General features: G+C 34.9%; 1 protein-coding gene and 1 long non-coding RNA gene across 10 annotated transcripts; one reads left to right on the forward strand and one right to left on the reverse strand.

The window, feature by feature from the left end:
• The first annotated feature begins 236 nt into the window (after nt 1-236).
• Nucleotides 237-7,026, forward strand: SULTR1;3 (sulfate transporter 1;3). Of its 4 annotated transcripts, none has more exons than XM_039018566.2 (14): nt 237-738; nt 2,537-2,888; nt 3,012-3,060; nt 3,160-3,367; nt 3,512-3,686; nt 3,806-3,871; nt 3,976-4,089; nt 4,196-4,312; nt 4,429-4,555; nt 5,042-5,328; nt 5,442-5,632; nt 6,174-6,259; nt 6,378-6,454; nt 6,590-7,026. In XM_039018566.2, exons 2-14 carry the CDS (start codon nt 2,553-2,555, stop codon nt 6,731-6,733), a joined length of 1,977 nt encoding a protein of 658 aa, XP_038874494.2. In that variant the 5' UTR covers nt 237-738; nt 2,537-2,552; the 3' UTR covers nt 6,734-7,026. The 4 variants fall into 4 exon arrangements, with proteins under 4 accessions (XP_038874494.2, XP_090164364.1, XP_038874492.2 ...); XM_090308238.1 differs by having other exon boundaries at nt 284-738; nt 3,976-4,078; nt 4,209-4,312; XM_039018564.2 differs by lacking the exon at nt 237-738 and adding an exon at nt 1,966-2,313.
• LOC120067131 (uncharacterized) lies at nt 6,195-8,328 on the reverse strand. Of its 6 annotated transcripts, none has more exons than XR_016525299.1 (5): nt 8,086-8,227; nt 7,876-8,000; nt 7,686-7,789; nt 6,562-6,851; nt 6,195-6,433 (listed from the first exon to the last, which is right to left on the reverse strand). It is a non-coding gene; the product is annotated as an uncharacterized LOC120067131 (long non-coding RNA). The 6 variants fall into 6 exon arrangements; XR_016525296.1 differs by having other exon boundaries at nt 6,195-6,459; XR_016525298.1 differs by lacking the exon at nt 7,876-8,000 and having other exon boundaries at nt 8,086-8,328.
• Nucleotides 8,329-13,931: the final 5,603 nt, after the last annotated feature.

Below are 13,931 nucleotides of genomic sequence, written 5' to 3' on the forward strand. Positions count from 1 at the left end.
CGGAGATAGAGATTAAAATAGGGGATGGAAACAGAAAAACCTTCCCCATCTCCGTAGACATCTCTATTTGCAAGTAAACATAGCCTAGGTGGATATTTTAAAATCTTAACCTCCAAACTAACCTATTCCTAAAAAATATCTTTTTATATGTTTTTTTAACCTTTTGTTATATCATTTTTATATATTTTTTTAACCTTTTGTTGATATTTCTACAACGTAATCCTAATCCCACAGTTGCCCTACCTAAATTTTTCATAATAAATAAAAATATATATATATACCTAAAATATCAAATAGATTCGAAACTAAAACTAACACCATGACGCGCCAACAAGTGATGATCTACAACTATCCAACGGTTCATATACGTAATTTCTACAACGAGCTTTTTTGTATCTAGAGCACCGAATAACGAACCCACTCCACCGGGATCTGTCCACATAAACTTCCAAGTTCATCGCCGGCGCCCACACTAGTGTTTCACTGTTCAAAAGTTCAACCGTCGGGCCGCAGATACCGTATTCGGTGACCGTGAATTCGTTTGACTTTTGGGAAAAGATGAACCCCGATTTGACTCCATTACAAGTCTGGTGGTCGAAAAAATTGAATTCGCTGCCCGTGTTTTCGCCAACCAAACACAGCACTGATTTTGTATCATTACTTTTTATTTGGGGAGCGACGAATCGGCCATGTTTACACAGAAATGAGCCCACATTTTCGCGGCGACGAAACACAGCGGTAAGATTTCGACACATCGAAATCTTCTTTTTTATTTCCTTTTTTTGGCGTAAAATTTTTTTCTTTCTTTTTTAATTCAACAATATGAATGGATTAGAGTAGAGTTGAGCGGGATTTGTTGTTTGAATGAACCTGGACGGAATATTAGGTATTGGGTGTGCTTTGGTAATGGTTATAAATTAATTTGGGAAAGGAAACCCTAGAAACCATCGAGTGTGGGGAACAAAAAAGGGGTGGGGAAAAGGTGGGAAACTGATTCTGGACTTCAACGCTAATGGGATTTTTCTTTTTTCCTTTACTTCTCTTCTGAGTCTTCTCTTCTCTTTTTGCATTTCTTTTCAATAAAATAATAGTGAACTTGTGTTACTTTTTTCTTTCTTATATCTTCTTTATGGTTTTCGTAACAGAGAAAAAGAGCCCAAATGTGATTTGAAGGAAATAAGCTGACTTTTTAAAAGTTAATATTATTATTATTGGTTATTTTTCCCCTCAATATTGATGCAACTATTAAACTCCACACTATGGATGGTTTGGACAAAATTGCTTTTTCTTTTTTCTTTTTCACTTCTATGAAACTATTGCTTCCAATCCTTTGAGTTATGGCAGGTGCATTTTAGTGTACATGGGACAAGATCTTGAGGTCCTACACCATTAAGAGGATTTTATGTTTTTGAAGTGGAAGATATAAAGTGAACTTAATTCACACTTTCTTTAGAAGTTCAAATCTCCATATCTCACACTTGTACTAAAAACAATAGTACATATTACTTTTATTCAACATTCGACATGGTATTAGATATTTTTTTATCTATTTGATTGATTCATGTGCAAGTTCATAATAAAGTATTTTATTTTCCACTGCTTGTATTCTAGTCATTTGTCCTCATCGATAATCATAATTTCGACCCTTGTATTGAATGGGGACATTTGGTCGCATTGTTAGACTTTTCTTTGATAGAAATTCCACATGAAACCCCTCAAAAAAATTGCTAGACAAATGCAAACTTAGACAGCTAGTGAAGAAAAGTCCGTATGGGCCTAACTGATACGGGATTTTCTTTGGATCTCTTTCGCTAAGGTCTTTCCTGATTTGTGATTGGCCTACAAGGTGACATTTCAACATTTATTTATTGATTTGAAATCATAAAACAGAGACTTTCTCACATGGCCAGTACTAGTCAAAATTATTGACGAAATACTTATAGTTTTATCATTATGCAAGCTGCTGCTCATAATTGTATACCCAACCTAAAGTCAATGCCTTCCAATAGTTGTTATGTAGATGATATTATCGGTTCACACCAATTAAATGAGTTTGCGGATATTTTTTCTGGTTTAACTGCAGCTTAACTTTTAAACTAAAGACCTTACGTACGTCTTGACGTTTAAATTAACCACTTATAGAAGTAAATTTGCTTTTGATAATTCTTCTATGCTGCTTGAAAAGTTTGACTTGGAACCTCCCGAGATCTTATATAATAAAGAAGTTGGCCTATAAAACTCAGTTGAAGAGTCTCCACCATTGCTTGTACCATTTGTTTTCCAATTTTATAAGCTTGGCTTCAGTTTTCTCAGGTCTGAGCTTTGCCTGTGACAAAAGTGTACTGTTTTTCAAAACCAATTGAATGTTCTGAATTTTTTTTTTCCTTTCACCATCTAACATTCCATTAAACTTAGTTTTTTCCAGCTTAAGAACAATGAAGTTGACTGTGTGCTACATTTGGTATTCGGCCACCTTTATTTGCTCGTGAAACTTAACTCTTTCATTGTTTTTTCTTGTGTGCTTTCCTCACCGTAGGTGAACTAATCTATTCATGGACTCGAGAGGCCATTCCAATGGCAGAGAACTCGAAACAAAAGAAATGGACATCAGAAGTCTTTCATCTTCACGCACCAATACGCAGTCCATTCATAAGGTGGGGGTTCCACCGAAGCAAAATCTCTTCAAAGAGTTTAAAGCCAGAGTGAAAGAGACTTTCTTTGCAGATGATCCTCTGCGAACCTTCAAGGACCAATCGAATTCCCGAAAGTTGGTCCTGGGAGTTCAGGCTATCTTTCCGATATTTGAATGGGGAAGGAAGTACAATCTGACTAAATTTAGAGGAGATATAATTGCTGGACTCACTATTGCAAGTCTGTGTATTCCACAGGTAAACTAGCTGCTTTAATATGCACGCAAATGTTAGAAAAGATAGCTAAAAGAACCATGCCAGATAACGACATCTGAGTAAGAAACCAACTGTGTCTGATCATGTCAAACTTTGATATTACAGGATATAGGGTATGCAAAACTTGCTAATTTGGCTCCCCAGTATGGATTGTGTAAGCACACATTATGCCTCTTGCATCAAGTTTCTTCCCGTTTTCAAGTGCTTTGCTTTGGTTTTCCTAGCCTCTATCCAACTTTTCATATTGTTGCAGATTCCAGCTTTGTACCACCACTGGTTTATGCTTTGATGGGTAGCTCAAGAGATATAGCGATTGGGCCAGTGGCTGTTGTTTCTCTCTTGCTGGGAACACTGCTTCAGAAGGAGATTGATTACCATACACATCCAGCAGAGTACCTGCGGCTTGCATTTACAGCTACCTTTTTTGCTGGGATCACCCAAGCCACTCTAGGGATACTAAGGTAGTTGAGTCCCTTTTCTTTCTCCCAATAGAATCTGATTTTCTCGAATGGTATTCCTTCTATTTTGGGATTGTTTGTATGCTTAGTTTTATACTCTTCTATAAACCCTTGATAAGATTATTTATCCAAGACTTTTCCCAACAGGTTGGGTTTTCTGATTGACTTTCTATCTCACGCTGCCATTGTGGGTTTTATGGGTGGAGCTGCCATCACTATTGCCCTTCAGCAACTTAAAGGCTTTCTTGGTATTCAAAAATTTACAAAGAAAACAGACATTATCTCTGTAATGCGCTCAGTCTTTGAGGCAGCACATCATGGAGTAAGCCTCCTTACCCTTCAAACCTCACATGTCTATGGTGTTTATTGCACATTAATGGGTTATTGATGCATAACAAACTAAATCTCTTGTATTGTAACTTCTTTCATGACCCTTTGCAGTGGAACTGGCAGACAATAGTAATTGGAGTATCTTTTCTAATTTTTCTTCTATTCGCGAAGTATATTGTAAGAATCTCACTTGCCATTGTTACCTGGTGCAAATTTATATATAAGCACTTTTCCTGTTTCTATTCTTGGTCTTAGAAGAGCTTTCATGTCTGCAATCTCAGGGAAAGAAGAATAAGAACCTTTTTTGGGTGCCTGCAATTGCTCCATTAATATCAGTTATTCTGTCCACCTTCTTTGTTTACATAACCCATGCAGACCAGAAAGGTGTGGCAATCGTAAGGACATCTCTTATCACTCTTTTTCCCTATTGAAATATTATTCACCAAGAAAAGAAAATTAAGAATAACAATACCATCAGTTCTGATAGTTGAACTTTTGAAGGTGAAACATATAGAAAAAGGAATCAATCCCTCGTCAGTGAAGCAAATCTACTTCACCGGTGACAACCTCCTTAAAGGATTCAGGATTGGCGCAGTGGCTGGTATGATAGCATTAACGGTAAGCAAATCGTGAAACTATCTTCTTGGAAGTAGTTGTAGATGTGAAAGATATTAATATTTGTTGAAGTACCCAATGAATCTTTCTATATTATTTGAAAATCCTCTTCTTTTCAGGAAGCCATAGCAATTGGAAGAACATTTGCTACCATGAAGGATTACCAGCTTGATGGTAACAAAGAAATGGTGGCACTAGGAACAATGAACGTTATTGGTTCAATGACTTCCTGCTATGTGGCAACAGGTGAGAAGCAACTATAAATCAGAAAGATACTAGAGCTAATTTGATCTAAATGATATTATTGACTGATTCTGATACCACCGTATCTGAAAAGGTTTTGAATCTTAGGGTCATCCGGGAATGCTTCTGTGAATGGTATTTTCAAGTATCACACTTTTCCAAAAAAAACACTAATTAAATACTTTCTTCAAAAGCCCTTGAAGAACTGTTTTAAATATGTAATTGTCAAAAATATTCTTATGATACTAGGGAAAAAAACATTCTCAAAACAGCAATGTGGCTCTCTAGCATTCAGAAATTAGAGGTTTGGATCAAAACTTCGTCTATACCATTAACCAGTATAATTTATATAAATCTTGGCAAAATTAGTGGGGTCTCAATTGGTAACTAAGCAGATTATAGCATGGTTTCCTTTTCATCTAAATAAGGCTTAAACTAGGAGCATTAAATAGTAAATATTAACTAATAAGCTTTATTTTCTACTTGCAGGCTCATTCTCTCGCTCAGCTGTGAATTATATGTCTGGCTGCCAAACTGCAGTCTCAAACATTGTTATGTCCTGTGTTGTATTTCTAACTCTAGAATTCATCACTCCTCTTTTCAAGTACACTCCAAATGCTATTCTCGCTGTCATCATCATCTCCGCTGTCATCAACTTGATTGACATTCAGGCAGCAATTTTGCTTTGGAAGATTGATAAATTTGATTTTGTTGCTTGTTTGGGAGCCTTCTTCGGCGTGATATTTGCAAGTGTTGAGATAGGTCTCCTCATTGCTGTAAGAATCACGCCTGCTACCTTAAGTTCTCTCATTACTAGCTTAATCGGTTTTCTCGTTGCTAGCTTCATCTCATAAAGATGTCTAATACTGTCTTCAATGTGCTGAGGCAGGTCTCTATATCATTTGCTAAGATACTCTTACAAGTAACCAGGCCACGGGTTGCCATTCTCGGAAAGATCCCTAGGACCACAGTATATAGGAACACTCAACAGTATCCAGAAGCAACAAGGGTTCCGGGCATTCTCATTGTGAGAGTCGATTCTGCAATTTACTTCTCTAACTCCAATTACATCAAAGAGAGGTAAAGAATGATCCTCATCTTTAAAAAGGTCTATTTCTTTAAATCCATTTCTATGCAAGTTGTGTTAGTTTCCCAACTCTGTCATATTAGTTGTCATATTTAGTTCCCCTAGCATCCAATATAAGGGCATTGGAGAATCGTTGAAAGATATTTCCCTGGTGTATTTCAAGTTTTACGTAATTTGTTCCTCTTTCCTAGAGAAGGGACTGCCTACTTCCAAAATCTGAAGAGTGTTATTTTCTTTTTTACAACTAAATATTGTAGAATCAAATAGCTATATGTTATTTTCTTTTTCAAACTAAACTTTAGTAATTATTAACTACATGTTTGGATTGATGTATGACTGCCTTCGGAAGTCCTAAGGGTGTTATTTTCTTTTCCCAATTAAATATTATAGATCCAAGTTCTAACTTAGCAATTATTAACTGCATATTTGGATTGATGTATGTCTGGGAAAATGAAGGTTCTGTTAGTTACAGGAGCTCTTTCCTTTTCCAATTCCATTACCCTTGCCCTTTATAATATTGGGAATTTCTTGCAGGATATTGAGATGGTTGACAGATGAGGAAGAACAAATAAAGAAGGTGTATTCAACAAAAACTCAGTTTTTGATTGTTGAGATGTCTCGTAAGTACTCTCAACCTTTCCAAATATTTTGGACTAATCCTGCACAGTAGACAAACTTAACAATCAAATCACTGTTGCTTGTTCCGAACTCAAATTTCTGGGGTTTCGTTTGTTGTAGCTGTTACCGACATTGACACTAGTGGAATTCATGCCTTGGAAGAGCTATACAGGAATCTCCAGAAAAGAGACATTCAGGTAATCTACTTCAGAATATTCTCGTTATTAAATAAAAACTATTATTTCAGAATGGTATGCACAGTAAAGGTATATGTATGCTGTAAAATTTTTTAAATATGCCTTACCAGAAGTTTGTGTGGTGTTGTTGGACAGCTTGTTTTGGCAAACCCCGGGCCGGTGGTGGTTGACAAACTCCACGCATCCGATCTTGCTAATCTGATCGGCGAGGACCATATCTTTCTAACAGTTGCTGAAGCTGTTTCGTCTTGCTCCCCAAAATTAGTTGAAGAGGCCTAGTTTAAGATTTGAATGCTAGACCTTCCAGTGGAGTTGAGAATGGAGTAAAAACTCACTCAGCTACAAAGCAGTAGTTTTCATAGATGCCCGAGGATGATAATTCAGTAGATGTAGTAAGCTGCAGAGGAAAAGGAAAAAATGAACAAAAAGGAAATGCACAACTATGTATGCACTCATAAAGCTAAAAGTAAAAGGTGATGATTTTTTGTACCACAGAAATGTGTCTAAATGCCATCATTGTGTATATATCTAATGCTCAGCGAAATAATGAAGAATCCTACTCTTCTGCTCAATTTTCCCCATAAGTGTCTTTTCCTATTTTTGTTCACCCTCTAATGCTCAGCGATGGAGCATATGAACTTGAATGAATTTAGACGTTGGTGTTAATTGATCTCATCAAATATCAATGGATAGCTAACATTGTGTTAGGAACCAAGGTAGTATGGGCTACCACTGTTCCACATATGTGGTATTTAAGTGGTTTGACTTCTCACCTCAATAGCTAGCTTTTGGAGTTTGATTTTTGAAGTCTAATAACAATGATGATTATTTTTGATATTTTATTTAAAGGATGATAACTAAATTTACACACTTCAAAAGTTAGGACCAAAATTGGTATATTAGTAAATCATAATATATCCAATTCTGGTGGCAATAACATTATCTATTTTATAAAGGAACTCAAGCTTTTCGTTGTTTTATTGAATTTGATAATTAACAGTGATGTACGATTAAAGTCAACTAAAGTGCTAGAACTCCAACTCATTAAATTAGGTTAAATTGCAAATCTGGTAGAGTTAGAATTAGAATTTATTTGATAAAATCCTTATAATAGGAACTATTATTTATGAACATTTTATCATACCATAGAACTATTTATGAGGATTTATCAAAGCATAGAACTACTAACTTATAACTTTAACCTTAAAATTATTAACGATTCAAAATGTACCTCTTATCTCATCCTCTTTTGAGCGTCGACCCTGACCATTATAGGGAAAAACTATTTGAATGTATGAATACGATCCAAACAGATGCCAACTTCCATTACTTGCCCTAACAACAGAAGATGAAGAAACTAGTGCGATTGGAAAGAAAATAGAAACCTTTTCTTTTTACTAAATCACTGAACTGATGCTTACAAATTCTCCACTCAACAGTCTACCTCTCTAAGTAGACCTTCTTCCTCAGAATCAAATTTCACAGACGAGAAATGTAGATGTGATTCGAGTTGCAGATTGAAAAATCAAAAGCAGGCTAAGAAAATCTTCCACGAATAGAAATACCAAGAACTTTCAAAATTTAGATACTTAAACAAAACAAAACAAAAAAATCAAAAGGAACGAACCTACCAGTAGTTCATCGAATCACCGAGTTTGTTGTTACTTCAAAACTCAGTCCTGTCAATGGCTGCCATGGATGAAAATCGAAACATCGGATTCTCACTTACCTCTTCGTGCAGAACCGGGAGAAGAAGAAAAGAGGGGGAAAAGCAAGGAATGACTGATGTGGTGGGTTGGGGCCTAGGCACCAAAGAAAGTTGTTTGTCTAGTAGACGTCTTTAACATCCCAACTACAGCAAATGATTATTTTATGAAATTATGGAATCGTCTTCGAAGGTGACTATAATTTGACAGGTAATTATAATAAATGATATAAATTCATTGGTTTATGAAAATTTAATAGTTTAATTAATTTAAATTAAAAGTTTCGCATGTTAATGATCAAATAAAATTTGGAAATGGGATAAATTAATATAGTTATAAAAGTTCATATTTTAAATTAATACAATTATTAGTTTATGTTATTTTATTTTATTTTTTTTATATTTTAGATAGTTATTAAATTGTTAATCTATAAATAACAATTTTTTTATTTGGAGTATCTCATTTCAATTTGAGTAGTTATTCTCTTCTTTGTATTCTTTCTTTTTTATATTGAGTTGAGTTGAAAGCAAATACTTCTACTAGATCTGAGTAATTCAAAGTTATTCTGCCAAAATTGGTCATTATAACCTATTAAGATGATCGTTTAGTCCGTTTGGGGAAAAAATAATTGTATTTAAAATAATGTTTTGAAGCGCATCTCGACTACTTATTAATGTTTCCATAAGATCTTGAAGGAGTTTTTTTTTTTCTAATTTATGAATCTTGTTATACCAACTAGTTTACTTTTAAGTTCGAACATTATTATTGTAAACAGTGTGTACTGTAATTACTATAGTCAAGGTACAATCAATTTGGTAGTGTTATTCAGTTTTTATGCATTGTTTCCCCCAACATACACACGATGATACTCTGTTATGTTGTATATGTAATCCAAAAACACAAGCTCATGGCTAACTATAATAAAAGAAGTGAATATTAAATAAGTTGATTATAATTAAAAAAAGTATTTCAGTACATGTTAGGCTACATCCATCTTTGGATATTTTATCCAATTATTCAATGATCGTTTGTCACGTAGAAAACTATTCTTACTTTTCTAAAATATATATTTTATGTGTGCAATTAGGGCGTGATGCACAAAGATCGGTACTTTTTTACTGTTTTGTTTGGTTACATTAATGATAATTCTTTTCTTCCATACTGGCTAGTAAATCCAACCCCTATATCAAAAAAAAAACCAAAAAAAAAATGTTCAACCTCCTAACTTTATCTTAATGGTTTAAAAAATAAGGCTAAATTACAAAAATAAATAAATAAAATTATATACCCTAAACTTTATCATCTATCAAAAATACTCATATTCCTTTCAATGTTATACTATTATCTTTGACTTTTCATCGAGGTTTCAAAACTATTTTTGAAGTAGAAATTCACTAGAATGTCTTACGAAAATTGGTAATTGAAATAGCGTGATTATTCAATATTTTGTTCTAGGTCATTGCTACTCCGTTTTAAATCCAAATTCTCATTCAATATTCTAAAGAATTTATACTCCAAATAGTAGTTTTGAAATGATTATAAAAGATCTAGTGTAACATTGCAATTTTTGGAAGAATATGTATATTTTAAAAATAACTATAGATCAATTGACATAAAGTTTAGGGAAAATATCGATCTTGATGTCAAAACTTCGATTCTCCACTCAAAAATTGTAAAAATAAATAAATAAAGTATTCCGGTATGGCAACCCTAGAGGGGTGAATAAGATTTAATTAAATAAAATATGTTTAATTTGATCTAATTAGATATTTTTAAATTAAATTGATAAAAACTCTAATTTATGCTAAATAACAAGATTGATAAAAACTATGCAACATTATACTCAATCAATCTCAACCAACAAAATCAAGTAATTAAAATTAAATGCAAGAATAACTAGGAAAAAGATAGAGAAGAAGACATTGTGGTTTTTATAGTGGTTCGGTCAAACACGACCTACATCCACTTTTCCAAGCACCTCTTGGGACTTCAATTAAAAAAAAATCTTCTTTTGACTCTTTCCATGGATGAGAGTTGAACCGCTACCTTACTCTTTTTACGGGTTCAAGAGCAAACTTGATCCTTACCACGGGTTAGATCCAACCGTTACAATGTTTGGAAACTTTAAATCACACAATGAAATTTTCTAAAAAGAGTAGGTATACAAGATTGAGCTCATACACTTTAATCCTCACAATACAATAGAAATTTCTCTAAAGAATAAGATGAAAAGAAAGAAATTGGAAGCTTGTAAAGAGAGTAGCAATGATGTTTTTTTTATTTTTTTTATTTATTTATTTTTTGCTAATTTTGAGGATTGTAAGATGTGAAAAGTTGAAAATAATTTTGGAGAATATGAAGTATAAAAAGAGAGGGAAATGGGGGTAAAAAGAGGGTTTTAATTTGAGCCATTGGATTGTTCAAAAAGTTAAATTGAATGGTTGAAATTTAAACTCAACTAGCGTTAGACACAAACAAAATATAATATAGTAATATATATATTTTAAAAACATTTCTTTTGAAACCTAACAATAAACAAGAGCTCATTATTTGTCAAAAACTAATTCGACACAAATATAAAATAATATTAAAATTGTTTTTTTTAATTCATTTTTCCTTCTTATTTTTTTAATTTTACAAAATCAATTTCTTTTAATTCTCTTTTCTTTCAATAAAAACTAAAATCTACCAATTGCAAATTTAAAGTCCCGTATGTCACTCGACCTATAACTCCAAGTGGCGTTCTTTAATTGGTCCAATTTGATGATTAATTTGCCACATCGCCATCTCGGGTATGTTTCCGTTACGCTTCTTTTTGCTATATCTTCTTCATTCGAACTCTGATTTGGGTGATTCAAGATGTGTCGGAATCTTTCTTTCGAGCTCTACGCTATGGACTATTCAAGATAATAAAATTATTAATAAATAGAATTAGGTTTGTTATCATCAAAACATTAATTAATTATTTAATTAAAATTAATTAATTTGGGATTAAGGGCCAAAAAACCAACATAAATAAGGAAGAAGAAAGGTTTTACTTCCTTGATAGAGTCGAATATCAATGTTAACAAAAATGTAATTTTGTAAGGTGAAAATATCATTTTGGTCCTTATACTTTTAAGCTTGTTCAATTTTAGACCTTGTATTTTTAATAAATTTTAAATTTAGTCCCTATTGCTAATTTAATTTAATTATTTGAAAAAAAAATTATCTATTAGCATTTTTACTATAAATTTTGAAAAACATATTCATATGTAGTATTCCCTCACATGAAAAACATATTCATATGTAGTATTCCCTCACATGAAAATTATTATTATGATTTAACTAATTTCGATAAAGATTAACTTGAGGGACTATATTTAAAAATTTATTGAAAATACAAAACTAAAATTGAACGATTAAAAGTGACATAGCCTAAAATTGAACAAACTCCAAAATATGGGAACATGATGGTATTTTAACTCTTTTGCTAATTTGTGGAAATGTATCTAAAGATTGATGGCAACAAGCTGCAAAGTTAGGGGTGTTTGGTGTCACAGTCATACTTCTTCAACTGTGGGGTGCCAAGATATTTTCCTCCAACATGGCCAGCCGAGAGGTTGATCCTAGCCAATACATTATTTTCTTGAGTCATCTTACTTTGTCAGACCCTCAGGCAAGGTTCTTTCATTATCAACCGAGCTTTCGTAATCCTTTGTCTCACGACTCGCATCGAACATGTGTTCAACTATTCGTATCGGAGAGCATTCTTTCGCTCGCCAGTGACATTATCTTAACCGTGTGTTCTCAACTTAACACTTACAACTTAGCTTATCTCGGCAATGTACGTCGCTCCTTGTACATTCTACCATCTCTCTTTCACCTTAGTTCTTGACCACTCGATCATCTCATACCTCATATCGAGTCGGGACCTTACTAGTGTGAGTCCTAACCTATCATAGGGTCAGCCCTACTTTATCAAACTCACTATAAGTTTCCTATTTCATCTTGAGTCAGGAACTAGCTACACTTGCCAACCGGGATAAGTCTTGCTTCTAACTGGGACAAGACTAACTTTCTGACGTTCACCGGGTGTCCATCGGTATTCAAGGATGCCACCCTAAACCTTAAGATGAATATAGCTTCATTTCACATTGGGACACAATAATCGAGAACCGACTCTCAGGTCATTCACATTTACCGGGACCAACGAGATAATCATCAATACGAACATCATCGTGGTATGACGACGCTTGCGACCATACTGTATCGTTTGAGGATACTGTGTCGTTACCCGAGCATATATACCAACCTCCATTCTTCCCAAGAAGGCACAATGTTGGCACACCCATGCCACCCAACATTGTCTTTAGTTACTCCTCCTCACAAAAAGTTGTTCGAGACACTTATCCCGCAACACTCGCCTATGTCGTGTGTTATATGGTAGCTCACTTAGGCACCGAGGCCCAAGGGTGGTAGAGAGCCAACACCATGGCTTCCCCTATAGTGCTTTCTGAACATTTCTTAATCTACCACCCATACATATGGATTATGGCGAACGGTCATTTGTCAGTGTAGAGCTTTCGTCTGAACTCCGATTGACATGAGATTCGACGTACTTGCATATTTCCTTAATAGCATCTAACTCTAGAGCCGCTCTTCCAAACTCACAACGAGACCCTGACTTCAAAGGTCATGGCCTAGGATCCATCTAGCCTCCACCAAGCTTGTCACTGACACCACCAATGACACTGATGCTTGTCTTCTTATATGTTGTTCAACCAAACATGTTTGCTCACTATTCTATGTGTGTTGGATTATGCATCGTCCTCTTCGATAGCACCATGACACTTCACTTCTCTTACCCTTTCTTTGGCCTAAAGGATGACACCCTTTTGGATATCATGATGCTTGCTTCTTGTCTTGTCCACTCTGTTGGAGTCTCAACCGACTCAGTCATAGTAGGGTAAAGACACTCTCCCCCACTTAACATTGTCATCATCCTTGATGATACTATTTCAGGGTCAACACATTCTCCCCACTTATTCCCATCATCGTTCTCGAAGATGCTCGCCCTTATAGTAAGGTCGATACATCCTTCCCTACTTAATCTCGCCATCGTCCTCGATGACGTCGTCTTACTTTAGATAGGCTAATTGACTCTACTCTTCCCTTTTTTTTGTGCTTCAGACAACATTAACTTGGTACAATGCTTATGAGACTGCTCCCTTTTTTTCGACCTACTCACGCGCCACTCGAAGACTTGGCCCAAAACATCTCACCAAGACATTGAACTACACTCGGGCATTCTTGCCCTCGCTTCAAGCCCATTTGGCTTCAAATTTCCTATTTCTTAAGCCACTGACAACAAAAAATTTATGTTGAGACAACTAACTCTTTTCTCCTGGTTCTTCCCAAAGACGACTCCTCCCCTTCAAGTCGATCTTAGATACTGAGCCACCAGTTGTGGCAAAATAAGCTGCAAGGTTGCTTTAACAGAAACACATGCAAGCTTTCTCTTCTTCGCGCACTTAGTTTACCAGATCGACACTCATTCGCATGAGCTTTTCTAGTAACTTTACCTTCCTCTTGCAAAGCCAATCATCTAACTTTCATGGACTAACTTACGGGACACATGTGCTTATGCCTTTTAGAGCACACTTACGGGGTAAGCAACCCATGTTCTCGAGTTACTTCCTTCTTCAATTACTCTTTCTTAGCCGCAATGTCCACTTTCGGGATGCTTCTTTTCTTTTTCCTTTTTGCTTTTGCACTTTTTCTGACAACGT

Source organism: Benincasa hispida, chromosome 12 (genome assembly GCF_027475165.1).
Source record: "Benincasa hispida cultivar pf3 chromosome 12, pf3_genome.v1.1, whole genome shotgun sequence".
In the NCBI taxonomy this organism is placed as follows: Eukaryota; Viridiplantae; Streptophyta; class Magnoliopsida; order Cucurbitales; family Cucurbitaceae; genus Benincasa; species Benincasa hispida.